Here is a 13,497-nt window from a genome sequence, read left to right as displayed (position 1 = left end):
ACTTAGGCTTTTTGTAGGACTCCAAGAAATATACTTCTTATCAGGGGAGGATTTGGGAGATGGAGAAAAAGTTATGACAAAGGAAGCAGGGGAGCTGAAACAGACTTGCTGTGTGCTAGTATGGGTTCCTCCTTGCTCTCCCTAATGCAATTTTCCATAGCTCTGGAACCCTCTCCTTCCAGTTTCCTGAGACCTTACTACTTTTATGCAAGAAGAGGTTTCAAAATGGGATAGGAAAGATGGAAGGCCATGATGGAGCAAAATGAATAATATTTGATGTTTACTGTGCATCTCTGACTCCTAAAGTCTTGGAGTGCTCCATGCAGTCTGTCTTATTACTCTTCTATGCTCTCCATGAAGTGGAAGGAAGCTAGTTTTAGGAAGCAATTTCCAACTTAGGGGCATCTTACTCCCTCAGGCCAGCTGTATTCTTACCTTCTCACTTCTTTCGTGGTTTAAAATGTCACAGGAGTCATTTTTGCCCTGTTGTATCTACTGGAATTGCCAAGGTTTGTGCGGTGTCCTGTTGGGCTGCTTGATAATCAGCTGGGCCTCAATTGCTGGCTTTTGTACATATGAGGTAGCCATTTGAGTCCCTACTCACCCATTTATATGTTTTCCCTTTTATAATGTGTTTTTTTAAAAAATATGATATTAGTTATTGATCCCTGAAGCTCTCTACCACTTAACCACATCCCCAGCCCTTTTAATTTGTTTTTGAGACAGGGTCTTGCTAAGTTGCCTGTAGTCCATTAACGTCAGTCCCCTAAATTTATAGAATTATAGGTGTGTGTCACATGCCCAGCTATAAGTACTTTTTAAATTATTGTTAATGTAATCTATATGAGTTTTAAACATTAAACAGTATAGTAACATGTCATGTAGAAAGTAGAAGGCTCTTACTTGCCAACCCTTCTCCCTAGTATATTCCTTAATCCCTGTAAGGTTGTATGAAATCTTCTGGAGTTGCTCCTTATACATTTGCAGAAATACCATATGAAAGCATGTGTGTTCATTTAACCATAGTGCCTCACACATACTGGTTCTGAGGCTGACCTTGAAAAAAGAATTGCAAGTGTTCAGGGGCTGGGGTTATGGCTCAGTGGTAGAGTGCTCACCTAGCATGTGCAAGGCCTTGGGTTCGATCCTCAGCACCATATAAAAATAAATAAATAATAAATAATAAAATAAAGGTATTGTGTCCAACTACAACTAAAAATTTATATATATAAAAGAATTGTAAGTGTTCAAATGTGTGTGAGAAGGGGAGAAGGGCATGAAGAAGAGTGTGCCATGGCAGGCTGTTTTCTTTCTCCTTTTCTGACCGCTTGTGTGGAGAGTCATGCCCTGTATTTTCTTTTCTCAGAATGAGTTTGCACTGATCAACTCAGAGAAGAGCAGCACCAAAGAATCAGAGAGAAAGGAAACCAAAGCAGAGGAGGATCTGGACACTGAGGTCCTGGAGGTGTTTCACCCGACCCAGGATTGGCAGGCCCTTCAGCCAGGTACCAGACTCAGTCCTTTCCCCTTGAATTCAGAATTCAAACTGTGTATGTCCTTTGTCCCTGCAGGGCTACAGTAGTAGCCACTTTCTGGACTGCTAGGAAGGAATAGTGTGGTCTATCAGAGTGGTAGTGTTGCTGTCGGGATTGGGGATCTTCTTTCTCCTGCAGAACAGAGTTTGCAGCATCTGACTACTCGGGAAAGAAAGCAGGTAGTGGGTGGCCATGCTTTCTGAGCAAGTGATTGAAAACTTTCTTTCCTTGCACTTCTGAAGCACCACAGAGGCAGTGACATGTGCCTTGCTCTGCAAATGCTATTTTGGGCTTCACTGCTCAGCTCAGTGCTGCTGAAATATTGTTCACAGAGGAGTCCTGAGTACCAGTGTGGGGCAGGAGTGTTCTGTTGTTAAAAGAACCTGTGCCAAGAAAAAGGGGTTCGCCCTGGCCTGATTTTTATTTTTATTTATTTATTTATTTATTTTTAAAGAGAGAGAGAGAGAGAGAGAGAGAGAGAATTTTTTTAATATTTATTTTTTTTTAGTTCTCGGCGGACACAACATCTTTGTTGGTATGTGGTACTGAGGATCGAACCTGGGCCGCATGCATGCCAGGCAAGCGCGCTACCGCTTGAGCCACATCCCTAGCCCCCTGGCCTGATTTTTAAATGGGGCATTCTCAGAAGGAACAACTTTCTAACTCTATCATGAGCCTCAGTGCAGGGCTTAATAATGAAAATAATTAGCAATTTTGGAATGTTTAACATATTCAGGTACTATGCTAGGTGCTTCATGTGGATAATCTTGTCCAATATTTATAATAATGAGAATTATTATTATCTTAATTTTCTGATGAAAACATTGAAGCTCAGATAGGTTAAATAACTTGTCTTATAATTGACTCTAGAGCCCAGATCTGTTCTCCTCTTACTTCTCCTTTCCTGTCTCTGTTGCCCTTGGCTGGAGCACACTATGTTAACACTTGGGACTATTTATTCTCAGGAGTAGGATGTTTGCATTCTTCACTGTGGCAAGGTAGATGGGAAACCCTGGCAATGGCCACAGTATAGTGTCATCAGCTCCTTGCTGATATTCATCACCATGTCCTCACTGCCCCCATTGCTGCTGTGCTGGCAGGGATAGCATTTGCTGTGCCAGCCTGCTTTCTTGTAGCAATATCATTCCTGCTGGGCTTGCATACGGGTAGTTGCTGCCATGGAAGAGTGATGAAGCACCAAAGAAGCCAAGTGGGAGCTAATGGTGTTGGGCAGAGGGAGGTTTAGGAACAGAGATATTGGTTCCAGCAGATCCAACTTCTGACTGCCTTCCCCCAACTTCCTGAGAACTGAGTCACCCCCGCCCTCCATACCCTTGGTCCTTGAAAACTAAAACTAGAGAGGCTGTTAAGGGTGTAGAGAGGAAAATGTGGGCTGTATTCACTGGTTTTATGTGGCATTGCTTGTACCACTTTTAATCAGGCAAGTGCCTAGAGCAGATGGAGTCCCCTGTTCTGTGGCCCTCTACTTCCACTCAATTTGTTCCTGGGCTGAGTCAGTAGCTTCCTTCAAGGCCTTGGTCAGTACTGCAGACAGAATAAGGTTGATAGTTCTGACCACAAGCCTTTGCTTAGCCTTTTGGGTCATGGGACTACTGCTTATAGCTAAAGAACTCCGAGCTGGGCACAGTGGCACCACCTGTAATCCCAATGATTTAGAAGGCTGATCCAGGAGGATCACAAGTTCAAAGCCAACCTGGGCAATGTAAAGATGCTGTTCTACAATAAAAAATTTAAAAAGCGGGCTGGGGATGTGGCTCAAGCAGTAGCGTGCTTGTCTGGCATGCGCGCGGCCCGGGTTCTATCCTCAGTACCACATACAAAGATGTTGTATCCGCCGAACTAAAAAATAAACATTAAAAAAAATTCTCTCTCTCTCTCTCTAAAAAAAAAAAAAATTAAAAAGGACTAGGATGCTGGGCACAGTAGCATATACCTGTAATCCTAGCAAATTGGGAGAAAATGGCAGGAGAATCACAAGTTTAAGGCCAATCTCAGCAATTTAGTGAGGCTCGAAGCAACTTGGTGAGACCCTGTCTCAAAATAATAAAGGAAAAGGGCTGGGGATGTAGCTCACTGATAGGCTGCTCTTGGGTTCAATCACAAGCAAAACCAAACAAACAAATAAACCCATATACAAAAAATAAAGCAAAGACCATCTATGTATCCTTGGGGAGGAAGACCCAGAACCTGTGTGACAAGGATAGGCTGTGGGATTTGAGAACCTTCCAGAGAAACTGGAGTGGAACACAGACTTTACATTTAATTGATGCCCCATTGACATTACCCTCTAGCTTATAGTTTCTCAAGAGCTCCTTGTAAATTTTTATGCACAAAATTCCCTTGAAGCTGCTCCAAAGGTTGGTGTTTTGCAGTTCAGTACACTGAGGCCCTGTGCTTGGAGGACAAAGTAATTCTGGTTCCAGTCATGTCTGCCCCATTCACGGAAGAATGTTTTTTTACTAAGCTTCAAGGCAAGGCTTGTGAGAGTGTAGGCCTTTTCAGGTCTCAGTGTCTGACTTAGAGTGATTCAGGGACTATGCTAAAGGGTCAGGAAAGTGGAGGCAGACAAGTGATTCTTTTTTTTTTTTTTTTTAAATTGTTGGTCGTTCAAAACATTACATAGTTCTTAATACATCATATTTCACAGTTTGATTCAGGCGGGTTATGAACTCCCAACTTTACCCCGTATACAGATTGCTGTATCACATCAGTTACCCTTCCATTGATTGACATATTGCCTTTCTAGTGTCTGATTTATTCTGCTGTCAGTTCTATTCTCTACTATCCCCCCTCCCCTCCCCTCCCCTCCCCTTTTCTCTCTCTACCCCTTCTACTATAAATCATTTCTTCCATTTGTATTATCTTGTCTTACCCCTCCTTTCCTCTTATGTATCATTTTGTATAACCCTGAGGATCGCCTTCCATTTCCATGCGATTTCCCTTCTCACTCCCTTTCCCTCCCACCTCTCATCCCTGTTTAATGTAAATCTTCTTCTCAAGCTCTTCGTCCCTACCCTGTCCTTGTTTACTCCCCTTATATCAAAGGGGTCATTTGGTATTTGTTTTTTAAAGATTGACTAGCTTCACTTAGCATAATCTGCTCTAATGCCATCCATTTCCCTCCAAATTCTATGATTTTGTCATTTCTTAATGCAGAGTAATACTCCATTGTGTATAAATGCCACATTTTTTTATCCATTCATCTATTGAAGGGCATCTAGGCTGATTCCACAATCTTGCTATCGTGAATTGTGCTGCTATGAACATCGATGTAGCAGTGTCCCTGTAGCATGCTCTTATTAGGTCTTAAGGGAATAGACCGAGAAGGGGAATAGCTGGGTCAAATGGTGGTTCCATTCCCAGCTTTCCAAGAAATCTCCATACTGCTTTCCAAATTGGCTGCACCAATTTGCAGTCCCACCAGCAATGAACAAGAGTGCCCTTTTCCCCGCAAACTCTCCAGCACTTATTGTTGTTTGACTTCCTAATGGCTGCCAATCTTACTGGAGTGAGATGGTATCTTAGGGTAGTATTGATTTGCATTTCTCTGACTGCTAGCGATGATGAGCATTTTTTCATGTACTTGTTGATTGATTGTATATCCTCCTCTGAGAAGTGTCTGTTCAGGTCCTTGGCCCATTTATTGATTGGGTTATTTGTTATCCTATTGTCTAATTTTTTGAGTTCTTTGTATATTCTGGTTATTAGGGCTCTATCTGAAGTGTGTGGATTAAAGATTTGTTCCCAGGATGTAGGCTCCCTGTTTATCTCTCTTATTGTTTCTTTTGCTGAGAAAAAACTTTTTAGGTTGAGTAAGTCCCATTTGTTGATTCTAGTTGTTAACTCTTGCGCTATGGGTGTCCTATTGAGGAATTTGGGGCCCGATCCCACAGTATGTAGATCATAACCAACTTTTTCTTCTATCAGATGCCGTGTCTCTGATTTAATATCAAGCTCCTTGATCCATTTTGAGTTAACTTTTGTGCATGGCGAGAGATAGGGATTCAGATTCATTTTGATGCAAATGGATTTCCAGTTTTCCCAGCACCATTTGTTGAAGATGCTATCCTTCCTCCATTGCATGCTTTTAGCCCCTTTATCAAATATAAGATAGTTGTAGTTTTGTGGATTGGTTACTGTGTCCTCTATTCTGTACCATTGGTCCACCCGCCTGTTTTGGTACCAGTACCATGCTGTTTTTGTTACTATTGCTCTGTAGTATAGTTTGAAGTCTGGTATCGCTATACCGCCTGATTCACACTTCCTGCTTAGCATTGTTTTTGCTATTCTGGGTCTTTTATTATTCCATATGAATTTCATGATTCTTTTATCTATTTCTACAAGAAATGCTGTTGGGATTTTGATTGGTATTGCATTGAACTTATAGAGAACTTTTGGTAATATCGCCATTTTGATGATGTTAGTTCTGCCTATCCATGAGCAGGGTATATTTTTCCATCTTCTAAGGTCTTCTTCTATATCTTTCTTTAGGGTTCTGTAATTTTCATTATATAAATCTTTCATCTCTTTTGTTAGGTTGATTCCCAAGTATTTTATTTTTTTGGGGGATATTGTGAATGGAGTAGTTGTCCTCATTTCCGTTTCAGAGGATTTGTCGCTGATATACAGGATTGCCTTTGATTTATGCGTGTTGATCTTATATCCTGCCACTTTGCTGAATTCATTTATTAGCTCTAATAGCTTCTTTGTAGACCCTTTTGGGTCTGCTAGGTATAGAATCATATCATCTGCAAATAGTGATAATTTAAGTTCTTCTTTTCCTATTTTTATGCCTTTAATTTCTTTCGTCTGTCTAATTGCTCTGGCCAGTGTTTCGAGGACTATGTTGAACAGAAATGGTGAGAGAGGGCATCCCTGTCTTGTATCAGATCTTAGAGGGAATGCCTTCAATTTTTCTCCATTCAGAATGATGCTGGCCTGTGGCTTATCATAGATTGCTTTTACAATGTTGAGGTATGTTCCGGTTATCCCTAATTTTTCTAGAGTTTTGAACATAAAGGGATGCTGAACTTCGTCAAATGCTTTTTCTGCATCTATCGAGATGATCATATGGTTCTTATTTTTAAGTCTATTGATGTGGTGAATAACATTTATTGATTTCCGTATATTGAACCAGCCTTGCATCCCAGGGATGAATCCTACTTGATCATGGTGTATAATTTTTTTGATATGTATTTGAATCCGATTCGCCAGAATTTTATTGAGGATTTTTGTGTCAAGGTTCATTAGAGATATTGGTCTGTAGTTTTCTTTCTTTGAAGTGTCTTTGTCTGGTTTCGGAATCAGGGTGATGTTGGCCTCGTAGAATGAATTTGGAAGTTCTCCCTCTTTTTCTATTTCCTGAAATAGCTTGAAAAGTATTGGTGTTAGTTCCTCTTTAAAGATTTTGTAAAACTCTGCTGTATACCCATCCGGTTCTGGGCTTTTCTTAGTTGGTAATCTTTTGATGGTTTCTTCTATTTCCTCTATTGTTATTGGTCTGTTTAGGTTGTCTATATCCTCCTGACTCAATCTGGGCAGATCATAAGACTTAAGGAATTTATCTATGCCTTCACTATCTTCTATTTTATTGGATTATAAGGATTCAAAATAATTTCTGATTATCTTCTGTATTTCTGAAGTGTCTGTTGTGATATTGCCTTTTTCATCCCGTATGTTAGTAATTTGAGTTCTCTCTCTTCTTCTCTTCATTAGCATGGTTAAGGGTCTGTCAATTTTATTTATTTTTTCAAAGAACCAACTTTTAGTTTTTTCAATTTTTTTCAATTGTTTCTTTTGTTTCAATTTCATTAATTTCAGCTCTGATTTTAATTATTTCTTGCCTTCTACTTCTTTTGCTGTTGTTTTGCTCTTCTTTTTCTAGGATTTTGAGATGAAGTATGAGATCATTTATTTGTTGTTTTTTTCTTTTTTTGAGGAATGAACTCCAAGCAATGAATTTTCCTCTTAGAACTGCTTTCAATGTGTCCCATAGATTCCGATATGTTGTGTCTGTGTTTCATTTAACTCTAGGAAGTTTTTAATTTCCTCCTTGATGTCTTCTAAAACCCATTGATCATTCAGCAACCTATTGTTCATTCTCCAAGTGATGCTTGATTTTTCCTTCCTTTTATCATTGATTTTCAGTTTTATTCCATTATGATCAGATAAGATGCATGGTATTATCTCTACCCCTTTATATTGTCTAAGAGTTGCCCTGTGACATAATATATGGTCTATTTTTGAGAAGGTTTCATGTGCTGCTGAGAAAAAAAGACAAGTGATTCTTAAGTATAGGATTGAGGTGTTTTATGTGTATCCTGTTAGGAAATTGTGTGGAGAGCTAGTGCTTTCATTCAACTGGAGTATAATCTTAATTCACCTTGTTTCGAATGTTCTCTGAGAGCTTCTAACAAGCTTTATAAAGGTTAAAAGGAATGTAGCCAGTCCTGGAAACTTCTTTGATGGGTAGGTAGGTAAATGGGGAGGCAGTATAATTTAGTGACTTAGGTTCAAAACCTAGCTTTGCTACTTAGGGAATCTTGGGCAAGTCCCTGAATCCTTTTGCGCTTTGGTTGACCTGGAGGAAATGTCCTGCCCAGCCTGCTAAAGGCTGTTATGTGGAGTGAGATGCAAAGCCCTCTGCACAATTCCTACCATGAAGGCATCACTGAGTACACAGCTTTCTAGTTTTCAGTGGTTAATTCTTCATTCACACCACCCCTTCAACTCAGCTGTGGAATTGGATGCCAGTGTAAGTGCATGAGCATGTGAATTTCCTGTCCCTGTGGCTTTACCTGGGGAATTTAGGATGTGAAGGAGAGACTTCCATGGCTATGAGCTGTCCTTCTGTACTCCTTCAGCAGCGATTTTGATGAGGGAGTAAGGTTAAGCATGAGCAGAAGGGGTTAGCAGAGCATTTCTTGCTTAGAAGTCTGTTTTGGGATCTTTTAAGAAAACAGCAAGTTTATATTGACAGTAACTGACACCCCCCCCCCCAATCTTGGTTTACCAGTTCAGTACTTTCTGTCCCCTTAGGTCTCTGAAGGGAGAACTGTAGCATGGTTTTCCCTAGGCCTCCAGGGGAGAGATACTGGATACCTGGGCTGTTTTGGTGGTAGGCGGGGCTCATTTGAAGGCAGATTTCCAGACTGCCTACTGCAACCTGGCACATCAGAGGAGCAAACCATGACTTTGTGGGCTTTCCCACTAGGAAAGGTGGGAATAGGATCTCAGCCACATAGTGCCACAGTAGCTGCAGGTCACTTTCCCAAAGTCTGCCTACTTCTCTTATGAATGTCAGCATTCTCATTAGAGTTGCTTATTCCTGGAAGTGATTTTCCTGTCTCTTTCTTCTGTTTTATTTTGGGATCTGCCTCACCTTCTCAGGCCCAGCAAGCAATTGACTGAATTCAGCATCATCTGTTCACAAGCAAGTAGAGGAAAGCTGTTTGCTGACAAATCCTGTTGGCTCTAGGCAGGGAATTCATATATTTGTTCTGGGCCTGAGGACCCCTGAACACCAGGACTTTATGCCTGTGCACTTGTTGTTACAGAATGCCAATCACAGCCAGGTTCAACAGGGCTGCTGCTCCTGGATGTTTTCTCAAATCCTATTTTTGTGCCAGGCACTGTACTTGTAGCCAGAGATATAGATAATAGCTTACATTTACTGAGCATTGACTCTGCCAGGCATCCTTTGAGGGCAGATGCTATGACTATCCTTATTTTTACAGTCAAAACTGAGTTTCAGAGAAGAAATAACTTAGCCAAACACCTAATAAATGGCAGAGTCAGAATTCAGACCCAGTCATTTGACTGTAGGCCCCAACTACTAGCCACTTGGCAATGCTGTCTTTTGGGGAGCAAAAAAGGACATGATCTATTCCCTCTAATAGTTTATTATCTTGCACAGGATACACAGACGTGGAAAAAAAGACAATGAAAGCATTTTCAGATGTCCTGGTTGAAGTGTTTTATGTTTGGTGAGTGCACAGAGAATGGTGTGGCAAGACCAGCAGGGCCTTCTGTTTATCCCTGAGATCTCATTGGGGCCCTGCAAGACAGGGTCTTACTAAGTTGCTTAGGGCCTTGATAAATTGCTGAGATTGGCCTTGAACTTGTGATTCTCCTGTCTCAGCCTCCTAAGATGCTGGATTACAGGTGTGCACCACCAGGCACAGCCTGCTGTTCTCTTTTTGATCTCTGTCTCCTTGATCAGGTTCCTCAGAATCTCTGAACCTTCATTTCCTCATCTGAAAATAGAGATGAAAATATCTACTTCATAGAGATTGTGTGAGAATGAAATAAGGTTAACATGTATAAGCTGTTTGCAGAGGGCCTGACGCATAGGACATATTCAATAAGTGGCTGTAGTTGTCAATTTAAAAAATGTATCTTTGCTACCTCTCTTTCCTTGGGGAATTGGAGGAGAAGTGGAGATGAGGACGCAGCCTGGGCAAAGTCCCCCTTGTCCTGTCATTCACCAATGCTGCATTTTGGCCCCATGCAGGCTCAGAGTGTAGCCAGGCTCAAACCTGGGATTCTTTATTGACCTTATCTGACTTCCAGGTGGCTGTGAGAGTCTCCGAAATATTGGCATTAGCACAAAGAGTCCACTTGATGGAAGCATGCAGGAAGCCTGTGTAGGAACACGTTCATATGAGAGGGAAAAAAAGGAAAAGAAAAAAAATCAAATCATCAACAACTGATGAGAGCAATCCAAGAATTATAGAGCACCAGCCATCTGGTCAGATCATTTCAGATCTGCACGAGCAATAAGAGGGAATTGAATTTTAAAAACCTCATTTATAGTAGACCAACTACTCTGGTTTTAAGTATTTAAGAGAGAAGCCTGATTTCCTGTAGGCCCCGGACATCTGTCTGAAGAAGCACCTGACTCTGGTCTGTTTGACTATGCAAGACTGTCTCTGTGGGGCTTTTGGCCCCTTATTGCATTGGAGAGGCCGTGTCGTTCATCAGTCCTCTGATACCAACTGGGTGTCTAAGAAATCGATTCAATTCTGATATTATGTATTGGGAATTAGTGTCAGATCCACAGCTTCAATAGCTAGGCCCCATAAGACTGCTCTTGTTTCAGATACCAGTTCCAAGTCCTAGGCCAGCTGTCCTTCTGATTGCATGGTTTATATAATAATGAGGATTCCCATAATACTCTCTTTAGGTTTGATAATTTGCTAGAAGATCTCCCAGAGCTCAAGACAATACTCACATTCCCCCATTTAAAAAAAAATAAAGAATGTAACTCAGGAATAATCAAGGAGATTAGATGCATAGAGTGAGCTATTGGAGTGGGTATAGGGGCCACTGGCAGAACTTTCATGCCCTGTCTTTGAGTGTGCCACTCTTTAGCACTTTGGTTTATTCACTAGCCCTTCAGACCAACTAGAGTCAGGAAGCCCTGTGTGTAGAGGCCTTAATGGAAGTTTCAGTGATTAATTAAAGCTTTGGCCATGGATGATTTAACCAATCTCCAGCTCCCTGTCCTCTCCAGAGGTCAAGGTAGGGCTTAAAATTCCAGCCCTAATCCTGGGTTGATTTTTCTGATGAGCACCCCTATCCTCAAGTTATCTAGAAGCTTCACCTAAGGTCTACTTCATTAGCATAATGAGGTATGGTTGGAAGGTGCTTGTTGTGAACAAAGGACACTCTTTTCACTCAGGAAATTCCATAGATTTTAGAAGCACAATGCTAAAAGCCAGGAACAAAGACAAGATATATTTTTTTATTATGCTATACATTGCAATTGAGGTGAGACTAAAAGACAAAGCTTCTAGTACCTTTTACTATCTCCCCAGCTCTGTGGTTGAGAGGCAGTTGACCATCCTCCCCTAGCCTAGGGGGATTATCCATTGATTATCAGTTGTCTCATTTCCCAGATTGGTTTTCAGGAGCATGACCTCTTCTGTCCTACCTTCACACACAGATTTACATATAAGCCCCCAGCAGCCCATGATCAGTATGAGTAGTGGGTAGGAAAGGGTTGATGTTAAAGGCAGTTAATACTTTAATTCCTTTGGCTCATCAGAGTAGGGCAGTTGGACCTTTTGGCTGTCACCATGAGATAATGGCCTGAAAGAAGGGTATAGGGATCTGTGTTGGATGATCTTTCACTCTGGCTTAAACAGTACCAAAAAAGTGGGGGGCAGGGGCTGGACAGAGGAAACAATGTAATTTTGTGTGGTGATCTGCCTCCTTTCTTGAACACAAATTGCTATCTCCAACAACAATTCAGAATGAGATGTTCAACAGAGTTTATCTTCAGTGCTGTCTCCTTCTACACAGTGCCTTCCCTAGTTTGAGGCCTTTCAAGTCTTCTGGGGATTCCATGACTAGGTAGAGAAGGAGGGAAGGAAGATTGGGACAGGGTAGGAAGGAAGAGTGTGCGTGCGTGTGTGTGTGTGTGTGTGTGTGTGTGTGTGTGTGTTAGAGGGAGTGACAGAAGATAAGGCTGGCTGAAAAACCAGTAAATACAAAGGTACAAAGTAAGTATAATCTGTCAGTCTGTCACTGAGTCCAGCCAAGGATAATGCTAGGAGAGGAGGAAATGAAGAATGATGTAAACACCTGGGTTTGAGGAGTTTGATTTTAAGTGGAAAAAGAGAACTAAAATGGTAATTTCAGAGATAGCCACATCAAAAAACTGGTTTCATGTTCTATTTGTTGAACTCCTACCATGTTTCAAGTATAGTGCATGCTGCTGGAGAGACCATGGTAGGAATGACTGAGGGGGTTTTTGGTTTGAGAAGAATCCCAGATAGGAATATGGCTCAGTGACAACACAGGGGATCTTGAAGGAAAGGCTCCCTAGAGGCAAGGTAACTGATGCTGCTTGTAGAGAGCTTTTGAATGTGTTGGAAGGCAGCAGGGGAGGGAATCAAGTGTTTACAGAGAGATTTAAAATCCCAGAGAGGAGTTCATTGATGGGGCAAAGTTACTTAGGTGACATATGGAAAAAGTCTTGGCCTCACGGATGGAATTAGCCTTAGAAATTAGAAGCAGAGGCTGGAAGTAAACATTGAAAGACGGCAGAAATGTATAGGGAAATTGAGGGTACTTCCTTTAGAGGACTTCAGTTTTCTGAGCAAAGCTGAGGGTGAGCTTTTTGCCTTGGGTGATGAAAAAGGGTATTTGAGAAATGGAGTGTTAACAAGAACCAGTGTGGTTGGGTGTTTGAACATCTGAGAGATCAGAACTCAGCATCACCAGAATCAGGAAGGACCCTGACAATTCGACTTTTTGGTGGATTAGGACCAGGAGTTTAGTCACATTCTCAAGCAATCTGAGCTCTGGACAATGGGCAAGTAAATGGTGGAATAGCTGGAATCTGAGAAATGATGGGCAGATCATTCCAGGGACTCACTGGATTATCTGTGTGTCAGGTGAGGAGGCCTTTGTCTGTCTGGCCTATGGGGCTTTGTGAGGAAGAAGGCCTGTTTTGTTTTTGTTTTTGTTTTTTTTTTTTAAGTTAGCTGGAGAGCTCTGTGGAGGCTCTTTTGAACCTGCTTCCCTTCTTTATACAGGGAACATCCAGGGTCAGGGTGGGTGTGGCACTAGCCAGTGATCTTCTACAGGCCTGAAAAGAACCAGAACAAAGCAGGGCTTTGTATACAGAGGCTCTCTAAGTTTTTCATTACTTGTGCTTTATTTGGCTTGATTATATTATTGTTCATGTTGGGGATTTGTTTTGTTGTTCATAAATTCATTGGTGATTGATCTTGCCTTCTCATAATATGTTGATTCAGGCAAACAAAGCTTGCGTTTTATTTTAATTTTTTTAAATTCCCAGAACAGTCTGTTTATGGTTTGAATAATGCAGTTGTTTGGAAGAGGAGAATCATTTCTTTGGATTAAAAATTTTTCAGATTCGATTACCTGTGGCTGTAATTAGTTTATCTGGGGAGAGGTAAGTTTTTATGGA

The 13,497-nt window shown here is 41.3% G+C and overlaps 1 protein-coding gene across 4 annotated transcripts in view; it reads left to right on the top strand.

Moving 5' to 3' along the window:
* The window catches only part of Sil1 (SIL1 nucleotide exchange factor), a 257,779-nt gene that overhangs the window by 82,597 nt on the left and 161,685 nt on the right, over window positions 1-13,497 (top strand). For all 4 annotated transcript variants that reach the window (XM_005327263.5, XM_078045997.1, XM_078045999.1 and 1 more), the window contains one exon: window positions 1,367-1,505. In XM_005327263.5, the coding sequence (XP_005327320.1) occupies window positions 1,367-1,505 (139 nt within the window). The remainder of the gene's footprint in view (window positions 1-1,366; window positions 1,506-13,497) is intronic.

Source organism: Ictidomys tridecemlineatus, chromosome 1, assembly GCF_052094955.1.
Source record: "Ictidomys tridecemlineatus isolate mIctTri1 chromosome 1, mIctTri1.hap1, whole genome shotgun sequence".
NCBI lineage: Eukaryota > Metazoa > Chordata > Mammalia > Rodentia > Sciuridae > Ictidomys > Ictidomys tridecemlineatus.
The sequence above is the reverse complement of the archived record's forward strand: the minus strand, read 5'-3'. Positions and strand labels throughout refer to the sequence as shown.